General features: G+C 37.8%; 1 protein-coding gene across 1 annotated transcript in view; it reads left to right on the plus strand.

The window, feature by feature from the left end:
• Positions 1–20155, plus strand: part of COL4A1 (collagen type IV alpha 1 chain) — a 106483-nt gene that overhangs the window by 28300 nt on the left and 58028 nt on the right. Inside the window, exon 2 of the mRNA XM_065741010.1 lies at positions 14539–14589. Within this exon, the coding sequence (XP_065597082.1) occupies positions 14539–14589 (51 nt within the window). The remainder of the gene's footprint in view (positions 1–14538; positions 14590–20155) is intronic.

The raw sequence follows: 20155 nt of genomic DNA on the forward strand, positions 1-20155 counted from the left end.
TCTCAGCAGCTTTTCATTGGATCGTAGAATGGCCTAGGTTTAAAAGGACCTCAAAGCTCATCTTGTATCAACTCCCCCTGCCATGGGCAGGGCTGCCAGCCACTAGAGCAGGCTGCCCAGAGCCACATCCAGCCTTACCTTGAATGCCTCCAGGGATGGGGCATCCACAGCCTCACTGGGCCTGGACGCAGTACTCCAGATGGGGTCTCACAGGAGCTGAGTAGAGTGGACAATCACCTCCCTCTCCCTTCTGGCCATCCCTTTTTTAATGCAGCCCAGGATATAGATGGCATATTTAGTTTTCCTCCTTTTCTTTCTCCTCCTAGAGTGCTCTGTTTGTTAACAGTCTAGGATGATACTTGAGAGATCATGCTGGAGAAAGAAATGAGGGAAGAGTTAAAAATCCATTGTAGATTGTACCTCTCACCTACAATCCTGTAGGTGAGAGCTGTTTTGCCCCACACATTTCCCAGGCTTCCAGTTTTGTTCATGAGCAATGATAGGACTGTAAACTTCCATTTCTGATCATTCCGAGAACTACTGCCAGCTCCATTATTAACATTCTTTTAAATAAAGGAACTTCTGCTTCTTTTTAGCACTATATACAACTTAGATGAGTTGTTTTATCTTTATCTAAATAGGGTTCTTTTCAAGTCTGAATTATTTTACTTGAAGATCAAATAAACTGTTTGAATTAGGGAATAATAAATATTGTGAAAACATAATATGAATAAATACCTCATTTAAAGCGAGCACCAGTGAAATTAAGGGACTAAATCCCTTGTAAAATTTGTGCTTACATAAACTTTGGTTAAAATTACTTTATCAAACAGACTAAATCTGCCCTAGAAGCTTCAATTCTTTCATATTTGACTTCTTTTTTCATTTGTTTCAACTGCTGAATTACATCAGTGAGACAAATGATCCATGAGTAAATCTGATTGAAGTTACCATTATCCATGTACAAGAAATGTGAGCTTGGCCCAAAGCTAGTGTGATTTTAGTTTAAAAAGAATGTTTATTTTTTAGTAATTACCCTCTGTTATCACTGAAATTTATCTGCAGATTTCCAACCTGTAAGACAGTCGAACGGGAATGACAGTTTTTAATGAAAAAAATAATAAATCTACTAAGTTTACATGAACTCAAGTAACTGCAAGCCTGAATAGGAGTGCCAAAACCCAAAGGACCTTTGGTAGTCATTAATATTTGCTACTTATCTGTAAGACACTAGTATGGGTTTAACTTTATACGCGGATAGCACTGACACCCTTTCTGTTAATGAGCCACTTTCAATAAGTAGATGTAGTGTTTTTGGGAATTATGTGGCTTTTTTTTTTTTAAGTCTTCACACAGTGTAAATAGGATTTTTTTGTTAAATGTTATTTAGATGTGTGGTTAAAAGTGTGGTCTGTTCTAGAGAATGATTTGGGAATACATCTGGCGCATAAAGGATGTTGCCATGAGAATGACATGTTCTGAACTTTGAGTTTTAAGACAACTTCTGCAGATGTGCTGGCATTGAAGGCAGTCTCGTGATGTGACTTTGGGTGGTTTACATTTATCACTTTTATTCTTTTTTATTCTTTTTTTTTTCTGAGGACACTTATTACTTAAAATTGTCAATATTTGCATTTCTTGCAGTAAGCTGAACATTTTTCAATTAGTGAATCTAGTCAGAATGTTCTGAAACAGATAGACTAATTTATAGCTTGTAAAAAGCTTCACATCTGGCACTGAAATATCAGTGAAATGCTTGTCAGTTAGGACTGTGTTAGTCTTCACATTTCATGTGTGCATCACTCAAGGTAATTTTTCATTACCTAAAGATAATAATTGAGGACTTATTGCAGATTGCAAGAATGTGTACTGAAAGATGCAGTATAAAGTTTTTGCTATTAGAAATTTAATATTTCTTTAGCAAAACTGCAAGCTCTGCATACTGCTAGTGCCTTCTATGGCATCTCCCAGAGCTGTTCACAGGCTGGGAATGCTCTAGCAAAGAGCACTGGAAAATTCCTTTTCAACATCTGTCTGAATGCCTCAAAATTTGCAAACTATGCCATGAATCCATTTTGGTAGTGCCACAGCATATGATTATTTTTCACAAGCTAGAAGGCTATCTAAGCTAGCACTACAGTTGACTGCTGTACTCAGTTTGGTTCTTCGAAAATTAAAAGAAGTTGGTCAAACTGTTCTGGAAGAAGGAAAAAGAGCACCATATCTTACAAATCAATATTAGGTTACCAGTAAACCAATAAAAATGGAAGTATCTTTGTTAGTAAGTGGCAGTTACAGTCTTGGAAAAGGCAGTGTTATCAATAATATTTCATTTTAAAGATAAACTCAGGCAACCTCCATCTTTTTCTGGCACAGAAGCACGCAGTAGCTCATAAATACATCACCTTAGCAAATTACCTTGGCACCTGGTAAAAGGTTAAGTACCTCTGGTAATTGAAGTACTTGAGAAGCTTGTCAGTTTTACATCTCTCACATTAGACTGACAGAAAATACATGCAGTGGTTCAGCCTCTGATTTTCCTTGCATCGTCTTACACTTCCATTGTGATATTTTTTCATGAACTCAATCATAACATTAGTTTAAGAAGCTAAAATTTGCCATTAAAAACATGGTGGAGAAAAATGTCACTCTACTAAGTCCTCAAATAATTTAGTTCTAGGATGGGATTGATGCATACCAGTAGCAGTTCAATAGCAAGTCTAGAGCTGCAGGAAGGAGAAGGCAAACCTGCAACAGGTCCTACTGAGACTGCACTCACTTGGTGTGAGTTGCGGGGGGAAGAGCCATCCTTGTGTCCTGCATGCTGCCCTTGGAGTGCCTTGAGCCTCTTATTGGGAGGATGTTTTTTTGAAGAGCTCTATTTCCTTCTATTTTCTATATTAACTTGTGTGTATTAATTTCAGAAAACTTATCTTTTATTTTTGGACAAAGAATATGATCTTATTAAGTGTTTAGTATGGAACTTTTACTGGATAGATGTGCTTACTGTGCTGCAATTGGTTTATTAATTTGAAGTAATGTACAAGTCTGTTGAAGCCTACTCTGCTTGCTTGTCACTAATAAGCTGTAAGGGTTGTAAAGGCAAAAAGTCCAGCACAAACAAGGAGGTGTTACAAAAAGGAGAATGAGTGCTCATCCATCTCCAAAGATCTATGATCATGGGGAAGGAACTCCACAAAGGAAGGATCTCCTGTTGGCAATCAGCCCTTAAATGAGGTCTAAGAGAGGTGAAACCAAACTGCACCCCTTCTGGTCACGCAGGTGAATCACCTTCACCTGTGTTCCCAGGGCTGACTGGATCTTTCCTTCAGGTGCTCATTCAGTGGTTCAGGCCATGACTCAGATGTTCCCATACATAAGCAGAAGGAGTCTTGTAGCTGAACGTTACCTGGCTGCTGCTTACTATTTTGAAACAAATGACTCACAAAATATTTACAGCTGAATGTCAGTTTTCATCATTGTTTTCATTCCTGCTGGCCTTTACCTGTGGAACACAGGTTAGGCAAATATTTCATTTTACTCAGCTATGGTTGGATGTTGCCAAAGAAAATAATATATTTTCTTTTAAATCACGTTATTTCCTTTTCTGCAGTAGGAGCTATTTACCTTTAGTTTTGTACTCAATTAGTTCAGCATTTTTGCAAGCCATCAGATATGTGACACTTTCCTGGATGCTCACGTAGTAGGTTTATTTACTGATTGCAGTCAGAGGCTGAAACGTTACAATAAAAATTACACTGTACGTTTTACAAGGACAAAAAACAAAACAAAACAAAACAAAAAAACCCAACAACAATTTTTGTCAACTTCCTGTCTAGTCAACAAAGAAGCATAAAAGAAAGAGAAGTCTGACAAGTTTGTTTCCTTTTGCGTCTGACAAATGTTTCACACTAAAATAATATTTCCTGTCCCTATTTTGTTCTATTGTGGTCATGTTCCAACATTTAAATTTTTAATAAAAATGTGGTTTTGAAAAAAGTGTTTCTGTTTTCCATGTGGGCCAGACAAGTACACATGGGTAATGCGCATTTTCCCTCGTGGCTAGGTTTTAAAAATGTTTAAAGAATCCAACTGACTAGCCACATTGCAAAAATTGAATTAAACAGCAGAAAAACAAAATTAAACTCTGAAAATTTTTAAAATTTGATAGCTTCCAAATATTCCAGCTGAGGGACTCCTCCTGCAAGGATTTTACTAGCAAGTCATATGCTACTCAATGTGCCATAGAGGTTATTGGGGATTTCACTTAAGGCTTTCTTTGTAGATGCTGCATCATTTCACAAGTAGGGGCAAATCTAAACAGGATGCTGCACCTTTCGTGAAATGAGGTTATGTATTGGGGATTTGCCCTCTGTGTGGATACAGCCTCTGTTTCAGAAAGCAACTGAAAGATTCATCAAGGATCATCAAGTCCAGCTCCTGGCTCCACAGAGGATTACCCAAGGCATTTGCTCCTGCAGCAGTCTGTTTGTAGAGCTCTTACTGCAGGCACTGCATATGCCTTTATGGACAGGTACATGCAGCTAAATTTGGGGCTATCCGTCACACAGCCAGATTTTTCATAAGTCATTCTCAGAATCTGACTTAGGGAGGGCTAAGATACAAGGAACAAGTCATGAGGAGCAGAGGACTGGGAAGGAGCAAATTAATGCCATTCACACACTGTATGGGACATGGAGGCTGGATGCCTCCTGGGCAAGTTCAAGCCCAGGGTTGCTTTCCCACTGCACTTGCTCACAACTTCTTTCTCTGGTGGGACATGGAGTTATGTAAGTGAAAGCACAGTGCTCCAAGCCCACAAAAAGGAAAGCTGTGCTCAGACTGTGTGATTTGTTTAAAGCACAGCTGTCTTCATCTGTGCTGTACTGTAAGTCACCTGGGTTTATCCTCAGGGCCCTGGCCTAGAGATCCAGGAGATTTTTTTTTCCTGGTCTTTTCTCCCACTCTTCCCCACCAAGAGGATTTCACCTCCCTGTTTATTTAGTCTAGGCAACCGGTGGCCAAGGGAGAAGCTATTCACTTCCAGTGCTGTACTGTTATATAGCCATTACTTTCAAATCTATTTGTTTATGTTGACATCCATGTTCATCAGCTAACGGAAGGGAAAAGCATGGCTCACCAACTTGCTGTAAACATTTGTAAAATTGCTTCACTGGCTTCCTGCACATCCCCCTGAGGCATTTCCTTGGCCTTGAGGTTTACAGAAAGGCCTGGGGATGGGTTGGAGCACTGAGGCGGTGTCTCCTCTGCACACTTGCTTTTCTCTGCCATCCTAATGTTTCAGGGCCTTGTAGGTGCCAAGTACTGGTTATGAAAGTGAAAGGCTGAAAAAGGCTCTGGATATGTGGCCCAAAGGAAGTTGCTTTTCCCTCAGGGTCGTAGCCAAGAGGGCAGCAGCCCACCCAGGATGAGGAGCAGCACCCACCTCGCCACTGCATGCATTGTTTCATCCTTGTGCAGGGCCTCCACCACCTACATGGATGCATGAGGACACAAGCTCTGAAGTTTTGTCCACATCCTGCAAACCACCGTGACCAACGAAACCATGAGCGAGGATGCAGGATAGTTATGAGGCCTGTAAGAAGAATACATTTCTCCATTTGAGAAAGTGCCCCATCACAAAGGAGCTTGGCTGGCTGCCTTTTTGCAACAAAAGTGGCAGTTCTGTAGAATGGTTTTCAGTCCTTCTAAACCAGACCTATTTATTTGAGTTCTCAAAATGGAATATGGGAGCTTCTCACCTGTATTGCCTGAATTAAGTTTGCACCTTCACAAAGTAGAAGAGTAGGATGGGAACTGCAGGCAATGATTATCACAACCAAATTTAGAAAGAGTCGTGCCTTCTGAAATGTGTACCTGAAAATGTTTCTACTGAATAGAAGATAGTCCCAGGCTGTACTCTAGTTCTCAGCTGCTGGTGAAGAGCAGTGACTGGAAAACCAGAGAATCCAGCTAGTCTTATATCCTACTGAAACCTGGAAAATCTGTTACTTCTTTGAAAATATAACTGAAAGTGAGGTTCTTAGGTTGGGAAACGGTAAAAAAAGATGGCTGAATAGGTAGTAGTTACTTGGTAAATACAATATTCTCTGCCTGACTGAGGCTAAAAAGTATATGTCAGTCTGTGGAAGTAGATCTGCTTGTAGATATGCTGATGGGGAAGTTAGTGTTACGATGATGAGATTAGCTAGTATTTAGCAGCTGGAGTGGTGTGGAATCACATGGCATAATGTGATGTTCTGAAGATTCCACTAAATAAGCAAAAACTTTGATTCTTTCCAGAGCTTCCTGTAAGGAATTTTACTTAGAGGAAACACTTACTATAAATGTCATTTTTGTCCAAATATCAAACAACAGGAATAACTTCATATTTCCTGTGAACTGACTGGAAGCTCCCTGGATTTGCATTGCTTTGTGAAAATGATGTTCGCACAATCGACAGGAAAGTCATGTTCACAGAACAGCTTTCAGGGGACTCCCATGACCCTGCATCCAGGACAGACCCATGGGGAGTTTGGAAAAGAATTTCAGAAATGAGACCTTTGCAATAAAACATTTCAGCTCCAGCAATCTGGGACATATTTGACTGAGAAGATGTGACTTTTTTTTATTACAACTTTTTTTTTTTTTTTTTTTTTTTTTTTTTTTTTTTTTACTTAAGTACTTCCATCAATGCTAATTTAAAAATATATTTTTCCTGAAATAATTAAGTATAAAAAATTTAGCTAATATTACTGTGAGTGGCCAGAATATGCTGGAGATCTCTGACAAGGATCTGTGGTCTGTCTGCAGTTTTTATATAAACATCCTGTAAGATTCTGGTAATAATAAAAACAACAACAACAAAACAAACACATCCCCCAGCCAAACAGAAGAAAAACCTGCCAAAACCTACAAACAGCTCTCCATGTTGTAAGAGCCATAAAAAAATATTTCCAGCTATAGTATGTTGAGATTTCTTTGTAGAGAATCAGTTAACTGTCTAGGACTTGTACAATGATTATATATAAAATCCAATTTGAGTCATTGTAATCAGTTCAAATTTCATCATGCACAATGATATTTCAGGCAGTAAATTGCCTTTCCATATTATCTGTATGTTAATTTGAGTGAGATTTGCTTAAAGTTTCCCTCAGATTAATAGGAATACTTGATGTATTGATGCACTAGTAACTGAAATGCCAGTTTTGCACTGCGTAGCTTTGATAGAGGAAACTTCTCCTCTGGTCTACAGCAATCTCTAAAGGATATATTAAAACAGCTTTACATTAACAGGAAATATGTGGGGACCAGTTCTTCCGTCTGTCCCACAGTTGTACATCAACTTGCATCCCAAAGAGGTCTTCAGTGGAATGAGTATTTTGGTTCATCTTATCCATACAAGGTTTACTGAGCCTTTGGAGATTGTTGGGTAGTACTCATTTTCACTGCTTAAACTTAGGCACCTAGTGTCATTTGGGACATTTGTTTGGTATGGCAGATATTAGCTAAGACTGAGGGGAAAGCTGGTTCCATCTGGCCTGGCAGCTGGAGGCAGGTGGGATACCACAAGACATCCTGCATGGCACTGTTCTGTGCTTTGTGAATACCATATCTTCAGAAAATGGAAATGACACAACTAAGGATCCTAAATAGCTTCTGCATGACAGAAATTTTCAGTTGGTGCTCACTAGAGCTGAACTTGGAGTCTCAGAGGCTGAAAGCTGTGAAACCTCTAAGCCATCCCTTGGTTCAGCAAATTCCCAGTAGAGTGGTAAGTGTAGTCTGGCCATGATTTCCTGGGAAACAAAAAAGAACAAGAAAAAAAGTAGCCAATTTTTTTTTTTTTTTTTAATGGGAGATAAAGGGGACTTCGGAGAGAAGGAAAGACTGAAACTTGCTGACGTTATAAAATCATAAGATATTCTTTATATATTTTATCTATTATTTAACTGTCTTTAGACGTTTGAAATTGATGGTTTTACAATTGAAATGATACGTACTCTATTTCTGTTCTCTGTGTTAAGATGAAAATGAAGGCAGGGAAGATGTTCCTTTTCCTGAAACATTTTATGGGTTGAAGTTCATCTGTCAATCCAGGATGACTAGCTTTGTATTGACTCTGAGAGGGGTAGATTTCCCATTCTTTAGATATGTGATCAGGGCCTTTTGCACAGACATAATGGAAAAGAAGTTACTTTCCCATCACCAGAGGTTATGAGAGTAACCTTCATGCACCAAATCACTCTTCTCTCACTTTATCACTTAAATAAAGCTTGTAGCCCTGCTGGAGCCTTTGTGGGCACAGCAAATGTCCCCAGCTTCCCACAGGTACTTGTGCAAATGCTTGTGCCAAGGTTTCCATTGATTACATGCACTTAGAATAAGAAGTCACACTGATACCGTTCTAATTCTCAGTGAGAGCTAATTGTCATCAAAGTAATAGTTTCTGTGATTCACTTCAATCTAGCTGTAGTTGACTCCTTTTGAAGTGACATTTTCTGTTCAGATTCTACACTTAAACTGACTGATGACAAAAGAGTAAATTCCACTCTACATTGCAACAATTGCTACCATTCAAACACTAATGAAAGAAAAGTGTAACATTTAAAAATGAATAGCTAGTAGATTTTGATCAGAAATTGATGAGTTTTTTAGCAGATCAGTGATCTGATTAAAAATATGTTTCTAGAACTGATGAAATACAAATGTTAACCATATTCAAAGAATGAAATAGTCAAATAAAATATTAAGAATAATAAATACAGTTATTAAAAAAATCAGAAACATATTTGAAGGATGCTTAAGTAATGAAATTTCACTTGTTTCATTTTCTTCATTCACTGTGATAGAAGGAAATGCATCTGGACTCTTGAAGGAGTTGCTTTTTTCCTAATGACAATTTCCTTGAGTTTTGAAGGTGCCACATTCAGTGTAGTCAGTAAGTTTCGACTCTACTCTTTAGCTCATGGATGATCTATATATTAGTAGTTGTCTTTTCTTTTTTTTTTTTTTTTTGCCAACAGTGTTTATCCTTTTGTTTAAATATGGTATGGCCAGATATAGAAATAACGAAACTTTTTATACTGCTATATTAACTTAAGGAAAAAAAAGGATTTTGTTTTTCTATTTTTTTTTTCAAGAGAAGCTATGTGTTTCCATAGTCTAAAATAAATATAATATTGCAAAGGCTAATAAGACAGTCTTTAAAAAACAAACAAACCCTCTTTTTGTTCTAGCTAGCTGTAAATCTTCTTTTTAAAGATTCGCTGTAATTTTTTTTCTTTTAAAGTTGTAGCTGTCATTTTTTTTTCAAGTTGTTAGTGAACTGCAACATCAGTTTAGAAACGTTTTGACTAAGTGTTGCAGTTAACTGAAAAATAGCAGTGATCCTCCTGTGATACTTTACACACAAAGAGAGTTCAGGTAATTCAGTACAGCCCTATCTAAAGGGTAGACACAGGGGAATAGTAATGCAGCTATGGAGCTATTTTGACGTTCTGAGGAGAGAAGAAAATATGAGAGGAATTTGAGATAAGTATCCTGCAGTTGGCATCACCTCCCTATTCCCGTATTTGGTGTGATGTGAAACTGGAGACATGGATTGATCCAGCTCTTTTGTTGGCTGTATGAGTTGTTTAAGCGTGTACACAGGTAGAAGTGCAGCCTTTACTATACAAAGATAAATCTCCACCATGGAAAAGTTAGCGGAGGAAGGAAAGGGCTGTCTGAAGGTGGAAGATTCAGCTGTCACTTAGAGCTACCTGTGTCACAGGGATATCCCACTGGGATAACCAAAATTGGTGTTTGAGTTGGGAATTGGTACCAGAATTCATTCCAAATTGGAATATGAACAAAAGCAACACAGAGTGCGAAATCTTCACCGTTCTCAGCAATAAAGACCAGTTTAAGTATGTCTAAACAGAAAATGTCATCTTATAATGAATGAATTATGAGATGAAATTGGAAGTATTTTTTACTTGATGAAGCATTTCAGCTGTGAATTTGAAGTGGCTAGCCACAGAATTTTAGTATCAGTGCTAGTTTCATTGGTCACCTGTTCACGAGGTTTTCAGTCACTGGGAGAGCACTGTATTCCCTGGAATGAGATTTTCAACATCATCAACCTTAAATAAACTGTGAGAATTGTATCAGATTTTAGTTGTGCCTGCAGTGTACAGTGTAAGATTTGAGCTAGAGTGAGGCCTTGTGCAATCAGCCTGTGCTAGTATGAAACTCAGCAGCTGAAACTCAGCCAAAGGAGGCTGGTTGATGCTGTAGGAAGGTGACCCACATTCTGTCTTAAAAAATGCACTTCTGCCAGAGGTGAGTGCCCAGGAACTGGCTCTGATTTGTGTTCTTTTGGTCCTATCTGTGGTGTCCAGAAATGGTGCATTTCCAAATATGGCCGCTGTCTCCCTCACAGGCTGCTAATCTGGCTGTTTGTATTGTTCCTGTATGTGTTCCAATGGCCCTCAACTGCCAGGAAAGTAGCTGGACGTGGAAAAACAGCGCAGAACGCAGGAGTCTGTAGCTGAGGTTTGACAGATGTGTTAGAAACTGGACTGCAGAGCAGAGTTTCTTCCATCAGCAGCCTTTTCAGCGTGTCACTCGGGGCTGATGACCCTGAGGACTGGGATTTGTGGCCTGTGTGGGCTGGCTTGGGAGACCCATTCGTCAGCAGCACGCTTTTAGGACTTTTTGTTAATAAATGAATTGCCCTCCTGTACGCAAATATTTGGACTGCATAGCACATTCATTTGTGTGATGTTAAAGGGGCATAATCTTTTTTATAGTTTGATACTGATTTGCTAGCATGATTCACTAAACTTATCAGTGGCAGACAGTCTGGGACAAAGAAACAGAACGGAAATGCTTGTCACAAAATGAAGCAATATGTTCTGCTAAAATGAGCTTCTGCTTCTGGGCTGATGTTTTGTGGGAGGAGGAAGGAAAATGTATGCCACCAAATATCTCACAGGCTGGCCTGAGATGTGAGGGAGCTGTGGCTGCTTGAAGGCTGCAAGCTGACTGTACAGAGGTGAAGTATCATGATACATCTGGCAAGGGTCATTAGATTAATCTGAAGCTAGTTCCTACACAAGTGATAAAGAGCTTTCCTCTTCAGAGTCTCCTCCCATATTGCACTTCCTGCATCGCACCATTCCTTCTCTGTTGTTGCGCTTGGATGACAGCAGGGACTGCTTTGAGATCCATGCAGTTCCTGGTGAAGATGTTTTGGAGATAATGTCTAGGAGATAGGAGAAAGCTATATATCTCATCTTTAGGCTTGTATGATGCGAAATCATAATCTGTATTCCTTGGATCTGAAGACTGATTTAAAATCGGAATGATTTAAAGTAAGCAATAATTTACATAGTTTAAGCTTACTTACCTTGAGGTGATATTATAGTTTTTCCATCAGGAGAAAGTTTCCCATTGAGGACTTGACTGTGTAAGGTTCATAAGTAAGTGATTTTTAAATGAACCACAGAAATGCAAATCTCTTTGTTTAAAAGATATACAGTTAAATTATATTCTCCACTTTCCAAAGGATGAGGAACTATTATTATTTTCTATCCCACTTCGAGTCCTCAGGCCCTCTGATCTCCTAAGTACATTTTTCTCTTGTTTTTTTTTTTTTTTTTTTCTCTTAGTCCATACTCCTTTCTGTCTATTTTTGTCTCTCCTACTTGTTCCTCTAAGGTGTAATTCATCTACACTGAAAACAAACATACAAAATAGGTGAGATGAATCCCAGCCCAGAATTGCCTGTTTCTTGCCACTGAATAAAGGGTGACTGCAGTGAAGTAATACAGATGTTTGTACAGGCACTAGGTCTGATGAACAAAAATCCTAATTCCTGTACCTGTTGTAATCATCTTCCCCTCTCCAAATTTCCCACCTCATTACTTAAATGACCCTTCGACCTTCTTAAAATGACCTTTGATCGATAAGCTTTTTCCAGTCTGGCTCTCTCAGCTTCCCCGAGGACCAAGAGGAAAAAGCTCAGACTTCTTTCTAGCATATGCATAAGTCTTATCACATCCTTCAGATTTAAAAATAGGTTTTCATAGCTGTAGATAATGTTATCCAGTAGAGGCTGTCATTGTTGGCTGATCTTCCATATGCTTACAAATGTTACAGTCAGAATCAGTAGGAGATTATGCTACTATAAAACAAATGCAAAGTATTGCAGCACAGGTGGCCTGCTTTGGCATAGCTGACCATGGCTCTTAACTGAAAATGGGATATTATGCAGCTGTGCTGCCTGATGCTCCATACCTTACCTTCCTTGCCTTTGGTTATTCTAAACTAAGGCTTAAAAAACAGGAAAAACAGAATGTAATAGCATCTGTTTTGGAAGTAGAAAAGGAGATGTGAAAGCACAAGTCCATTCTTCTGGCCATGCCAGATTCAAGAACAAAACCCAACTGAAAATAAATACCAACATAACTTTTTTCTAAAAGGGTATATGTTAAATAACAGGCTTAAGGAAATATGAAGGGATTAACTTGAAAACAGATGTTTATAATGATTCAGTGTTGTGTTTTAATTACATTCCCAGATGCAATTAAAACAGACTTCTGAATTTAAGGGATGTGTTGATAAAACTGATAACATTCTCCATGATGCAACATTCTCCAGGAAATATGAGCTTCGGGCATGCGTCTTCCAGCTGTGATCTCATTGGGTCTGAAAAACTAAAAGCGGTTGTTCTTGGTCAGTTCTTGAAACAGGAGTTTTAAGTGTTTTTCTAGGCAAAGTGAAATTTCTAGCACAAGAGATGAAGCTGATTATTCAGAGGGGGGTATTATTTCCTCCTGGTCAGTGTTGGGTTGGCATTGTAGCATGTGTTGGCATTGTTTTTAGATCTAATTATCTTTCTACATTATAATGTAAGTGGAAAAAAAAAAGAATATTTTTGCTTTGTGTGAATGTGGAGAAAGCTTGACTTCAGACAACAAATTCATTGGATCTACTTATAGAAAAAGATCTCATCAAAAGCAACAGATGCTTCAAGAGTTGGTATTTTAGCTTTATTGGACAACCTGTAGTAATTCCTTTTTAAGCATTAAAACCCTTGCTCTCTTTGATGCTTTGGTTTAAAATAAAATGTTCTTAAAAAGTGTTAATGTATTATTTAGCTTCCCTGAGTGATGTTGGTTTTTGGTCTCTTTGGAGATTTCCAAACTCAAAATGTTAGGATTTGCTTTGGCTTCCCAGCTGTACTGAGGTCCCTGTAGATCGTGGAGCCCATAGGCATGGAGAAATGAGTGCTTGGAATCCTTGAAAGAGGATTCTAAGAGAGGTGCTGCCCATGACTGCTCCCAGGTAGTGTCCTGCTGTGGCTGGTGAAGGATCTTGAGTGCATTGGTGGAGTAGTCAGAGATTTGCTTATTTGCCTCCTAGTTTTTTTCTGAGATGTATGACAACTATAAAGGTGATGGGCTGCCTGAGTTAGTTACCAGTGGCTTCATGGAGGCAGTGAGGAGGAGAAAGGAGTAGCTCAGATGCATTTGAGTGTGCAGGAACATAAAGAAACCATAAGCTTTTTCTTGCTCATCAGTTAATCTGACTTCTCTCACCTGTTTTCTGATTTCATGTTTTACAAAGAAAATGAGAGGCTCTTCATAATGAAGTGATAGATATTCCAATACTTTGATTACTTCTGACTGTTACCCAGGAAGTAGTCATTGCCTGGCCAGTAGGCATTAACAATTGTCTCCAAAGAGGACTAGTTTGCCCTTTTGGAGTCTGTGGTTTGGTTTGATTTTTGTGAAGTATGTGCAGATGTACTTGTTTAAATAGTTTACTATGATAATTATATCAACATTTTAATTTCCTTTCTAAACTGTTTTCTTCTTATCCAGAGACTGCTAATTATGGATAAAAAATAAGGGAAAAGGCACCTAATGGTAAAGATCTGGAGGGTGTAGAGTAGACAGTATTTTGCATCTACAAAAAAGAAACATAGACTATATTCTTTGGGTCTGCTGTTTTCCTCCTTAAATCTAGAACTCATTAAAAACCATTTTACAATTCCTTTCTCCTCAAAGCAATGACATGTATTTATAGAGGCTAAATATGTATGCAGAATGCAAGCCATTTATTAATGATCTGGTACTAAAGAGATGCTTCCAAGAAGGGATTGATTATATTTTAAAATTTCTGCTGGGCTTTGAATGTATAAATATTGAATCCTAGAGGGAAGTTCATATGTTTTGAATGGTCTTCCATATAGAACACACAGATTCAACATCTAGCAATAATAATGAATTATGTGTAAAATGGTGGCCCAAAATACAATAACTTAAAAGTAATAAAGTGTTACGATTGTTTTTACCAAGTCATCTTTTACTGAACTGTGACTGAGAACATACATCTGTGTAAGGATAAAAAAAAAACAACATTGCACTGGGCTTATGTGGATGTTCACTGAGCTGTTTTACCTTGGTGACATCCCTGACTTGTTGTGGTACTTATGTCTGTCACCTAGTTCAGATGATTAATCCCTGATTTCTCTTTTATTTTCAGGGTTGTTCTGGTTGTGGAAAATGTGACTGCAGTGGAGTTAAAGGGCAAAAGGTGAGTATGTCAGCTGCCTCTGCTTCATTTTCTCTCTAACTTAGTCTACACAGTGTATAATGTACTTCAAGGCAGCTGAGCCATATGTATATATATGTATATATTTTTTACAGACCCTTGCAAATCTATTCCCATTCAGCTATTCACATTATTTGCATATGTGAAAGGAGAAAAAAAAGCATATTAAAAGCTTCTTTTGAAGCAATAGCAGTGAAGAAAAAATCCAGTGTATTTGAACATTCCATGAATTCTCTCTGCAAATTACCCACTTTTGTAAATATTGTAGACACTCTATCACTCTCCTTATCTCTTTCAATTTTGCTGTAGAGATTTTAATCTACACTATCTTTGGTTGTGCATGCACATGTACTGTATATACTACCATTATAAATGAGTGTACACAGAAGTCTTAATCTTCCAGTGGGCACATTTTTCAAGGTAAGTTGTTTAGGTCACCCAAAGAAATACTCAGAAGATTGTTTGTTTTTTGTATTATTTTTTTCCTTATACATATATATATATATATATATATATATATACTGCTGGTCTTCTAAGTTGTCTCACATGTGATAGCTACAAACTTACAGAATATTAAGAATGTTTGTTGTTGGCTGTTCTTAAGTATTTTCCAGAACAGAGGAATGTAAATAGCTTAACTGGAGACTGAAGCAAAGATGATTTTATATGTAGCAAAATATAGGTTAATTTGTGAGAAAGATGAAAAGTGCCAACTTCCAAAACATCTTTGAGGTGGAGTTTCATTTTTGAATGACCAGTGAGTATCGTTTAATAAAAGTCAGCTATCTATTAAAAACAAATAAAACAAAGATTTGTGAAAGGTCTGGAAATCAGAATTTTTCCCTTGATATCTTGATCTTATTTTTCAGTTGGGAATGCAAATGAATCATTGTAGAACAAATGGATATTATGTTGAAAGCCATTATTTTTCAGGTCATGGAGTATGCCAGCATCTTGTAACTAGCTCGTCTTAAAAAATGAGAGTTTGGGGAAATAAAGTGCTGTAAAACTTATGCTTTATTTATTTATGGCTCTAGACCTGATTTAGCTAGAGCTTCCCTTGCTGATGCTTCTATTTGCAGTTTAGAATCTGAGAAGAGTCCTATTTCTCAAAGAAAAACAAATGCTTGCCTCACTCAATCAAAGCCAAAACTACCTCAGCTTAATGAAGATCATTTAAAAATGTGAAAGAGATAATAATATCAGTCTGTAGCAAAAGAAGTCATTGTAAATTTGAAATCTCATGCTCATTTGTTCAGCAACACTTATGCAGCACTTATCCCAAGTCCCATCACAAACTTTTCTACTTTAAACATGTGCATTGTGAAATACTGACATGCTTTCAGACCTTACATTTCAATAATTTAATTATTGACTTTTGAGATCTCTGAACAATGAATGAATAGCTATGCCTTAAAGACTATATTCAAGAAAAGCATTTTAAACTATTTTGAAATACATGTAAAGATAACTTCATTCAGATCAGGGTCTATCAGCGCTTGCCCATTATATTAACACTATGCGACTTTCAAATGTGTACTTGTGTGTTGGAGAAGAAAACTAAGCTTTTATTTGAAAACATGCCCCCTCGCCACCAAATTGTAGTCAAACTTTTTTGTTTGTAGTGCCTGTGTAGAATAAGGACAGACTGCTACCCAGGCCAAAAAAAAAAAAAAAAAAGTTGGTCAGGGAAAGGAAGAGAAGCATTCTTCCCAATTGCCCCTGTAATGTTGGAACAGTCTCTCCAAACAGCACTTTTGGATTTGAAACATGACTCTGTCTCTCATGGTTCCCATTAATGTTTACAACATCCAAGGTATCTGTTACTTCAGAGGTCTGTTTGAATATCGTTTAATCAGAGAAAGACTATTGAGAAGGGCTGATCCAGGCCAGGATCCAAGCTGTGAGGGCTGCCATTCTAGGTCGGTTCTTTGTGGTACCCCAGAATATGCTAGAGAACATCTGTTCTTCACTCCTCACGTAGCCTCCTGTGTGGGAAGTACATAACTGTTCTGCCCTGCACCATCCTCAGCCAACATGTTGCCTTGTGCTGGAAGCCCTTTTGATCTGGCTCCTATGTTGTGCAGAGGTACATGAACACTGAAGGGCTCTTTCCAATCCACCCACACTCTTCAGCACTGTAACCACAGTAGTTTACTGCCATGGGAGCTGCAGCAGCTGCGGAAGTGGGTACTGGGTTTACCCTTTAATGCCATAATTATTAACATCTGGAGATACATTTCTTACCGTAGTGTGGGAAGAAGTTCCAAGCCTAGGATTTGTGGTTGGGGGGTGGAGGATAATTAACATACATTTGGTGAAATAATCTTATTAATGATCTCACCAGAAAAAATGCTGAAAATAGTATTTGACTTAAAAGCTGTGGAATGCCCCAAAAATATTTCTTAGCAGCATTATAGACATGGAAGAGTGAATTATACTGCCTTATTATTGACCTTTATTTGAGGATCTTTTCATCAATAAGACCATTTGGATGGCCATATTTTCAGTATGTTCTCTCATTAGACTGTTTCCGTGAAAATTGCATTTGTATGCCAAATGCCTTTGAGATGACTCATACTTTATCAAGGGCATGTAATTGACGAAGTCTAGAGTTTTTCATCCCTTTCAGAAAATCTGAGAAAGTGAGTGTAATTGCAACAGATGGTTCTTATCCTATAAAGCCTTTATTATTGCACTGAGCATCAGACTGTTATTTTAAGCTATATATAGTCAAGCATCAAGTAGATGCTTGACAAGCAGAACAGAAGGTGCAGAAATTTTAGAATAACATAATATTACTAAAATAATAAAGTAATAAATAGTACCTTACTGTTCTTCATTAAATAGTCTAGCTTGAAACATCTTCATTTGTTTCCACTTCCAACTTTTATTTGTCTGTCTACCTAATAACTGTTTTTTCTAACCTTGCTGACGTGTGGGATCTGTTTAAACTGATTACACTCCTCAATGCTCGCCTACATTTTATTGGGTTACTCAGAAGTAGCAGAAGCTACATTTTCTCTTTTATCCTTCTAGATTTTGAGAACAATTTCAAGCATCTGTGAAGATAAGAAATGCTAGTCATTAGTGTGTGTAGAAAAAAGCAGGTTAAGCATTTAATTGATGTTTAAAACAAAGACTGTATAGAGAAGAATAAAATTCTCTGTATTTTTCTCAAGAATGTTCATTCCCTCATTCATGAGCATTTGTATTTGTTGGCATTTTTTGTTTGCCTAATTCAGAGAATATGCATGTTTTACTATGCCTACACACAAATTACTTCTCTATTTCCCTTGGTGGGGGCATCATCCCTGCATGGATTGGCTGTGTTGCAGAAATGCACACTCTGGCCTTACTTGAGCCATTTCAAGTCTGCAAGTCAGGCAAATCTGTCACTGTCTTTGGCAGAGTGTGCAACTCTGTGGCCCCCAGTTCACAGCAGCAGTGACTGGGCTTTTCTCCTGTAGCCATGTTGTACGCTCTCGAGAGTCATGCTTTTGCAATCTGCAGATGACTGGACTTCTCTGTTTACTCTGGATTATCGAAAAGTTAACTGTGTCCAGTTCACTGAATTTCTGTGTATTTTTTAATTTTATTATTTTTTAATATTAAGGTTAACCACCTAGGGAGGGCCTTCAAGGCTTTTCCTGTTATCTTACTAGCAAAAGGTAGAGCAAAAATATCTGTGGTATTGATGAGTTAAAACAATATAAAGGTCCTGTAGAGAAGCTCGGGCTGTCAGTGGGCAGGTCAACTCTAAATAGTTCTGGGTTTCCTTTACAAAATAACAGATGGCAGCAGGTCCATTCCTCTGGTTCAGCAAGTTGATAGCCAGTATATCTGTGCTTTTCATACTGAAACTACTTCAACAACATCAAGACTTTTTTTTTTTTTAATCAGGTCTATATGTTTTTAAACTTTTAATTGTTTCCTTGGCGCTATCTCCTGTAAATGTTTGCTATTTGATTTTAATTACTTCTTCCATATATTTGCTTAGTGTTTCTGCTTATGTGGCTGCTGTAGGAAGGTACCTCATTCACAGCACCTGCTTACGTCTGAGTTGAAAAGACCATGAATTCAGGACACTAAGGAAAGCAAAGCTAAACTGTACATTCCGCAAATGGCCATCAAGTTGAAAAGAGGGAGGATTTTATTTGCAATGTGGGAGGAAAGAATGCAGTCTGGAAAGGACTAATAGATTACATGAATTTGTCTAATAATTCCTGAAAGGGGGAAATCAAAAGACTGTAATAAGATAAGCAAACATACTGTTCAGCTCCAGATCTGATATTCTTCAAGGAGACTTGGGTTCATAAATATTGCTGAAAATCAGGCCATTGTCCCAATGTTTATGTCAGTTCTGCAGTGCTAGTAGTGTATTTTTATTTTACTTACCCTTTCTCAGAGAAAAGCATCTATGTTTCCTAAAGAGAACACGCAAACAAAGCTCCTATTCTTGAAATATGAACAATATGTCAAAAGGCTAAATAATATTGAGTGGGATATAGTAAGTACTGAAAGTTTTCCACACTTTTCTAATTGGCAGGCCAAACTTTGAAGTGACATTTGGAGCCATCAGATTTTCATACTTTGAAATTGACAGTGAAAGCATTTGTCCATTTGCCCAAATGGAATTGAATTTCTCTGGCAAAGTTTTCTATATTAAGGTATATAGTGGACTCAATACAGTAGATATCTGTAACAAACACAAGCTAGTTGATTACCCAATGAATTTATATCTCTGGAAAGAGTGAATATCCCAGGAATACTGTGTGGTGGATGTGCTCATACTTAGTTTTCAGAGATGAGTTCAAAAGGTTTTCACATGGTTATATTTCAGTTGACATAATCTAACTTTTTGAGCATCTGTTGCCAGATGCATATTTTTGCTTATAAAGAGATTGTTACAATAATCACAGGCATTTAATCACGGAAGAAAACATGCTTTGTAGCCTCACAGTGTTTGATTTTACATTTGTACAACTGCTGTTACTGTATGTCTTTATTCTGGTTCCGTAAGGGATTACAGGACGTTATTTTGATCTGAATCATGTAAGACTCCAGTGAAGTCTGTAAAGTTTCCCAAATGGGACATTGGAGTTAGATCAGAAAAAAGCCTATAGAATCCATGCTTCTCTGACAGCAGAGCCACCCAGTGCCTCTGCAATAGCCATATATCATTTGGAATTATCTCAACTTTTAATTTTTGTCTGTGCCAACAGAGTCGTGTTCCCTGTGTCTAAAAACTACACAATGCTTATAAAAATTTTTAATCAACATGCAGTTTTTTTAGCATCTGGGCATATATGACTACACCTGCAGTCTGCTTCTGCTTTGTGTGTGTTCTTATGGCCCATGACACAAATAACTCCATCCTTCTGGCTGCACTGTGTGGGTCTGGGACTGCACATGTCTGCGGAGCAACACTAGCTACATTTTGTAATTTACCCCTCAGTGTTCTTTAAATCATTCTTCTATTCAGTTTATATTGTGTTTGCTGGGGATCTCAGACCAAGCCAGCTATTTTAATTGACAGTTCTGTGAC

The sequence above is a fragment of the Cyrtonyx montezumae genome, unplaced genomic scaffold, assembly GCF_038088225.1.
Source record: "Cyrtonyx montezumae isolate F1298 unplaced genomic scaffold, pur_monq_1.0 scaffold_3, whole genome shotgun sequence".
Classification (NCBI taxonomy): Eukaryota; Metazoa; Chordata; class Aves; order Galliformes; family Odontophoridae; genus Cyrtonyx; species Cyrtonyx montezumae.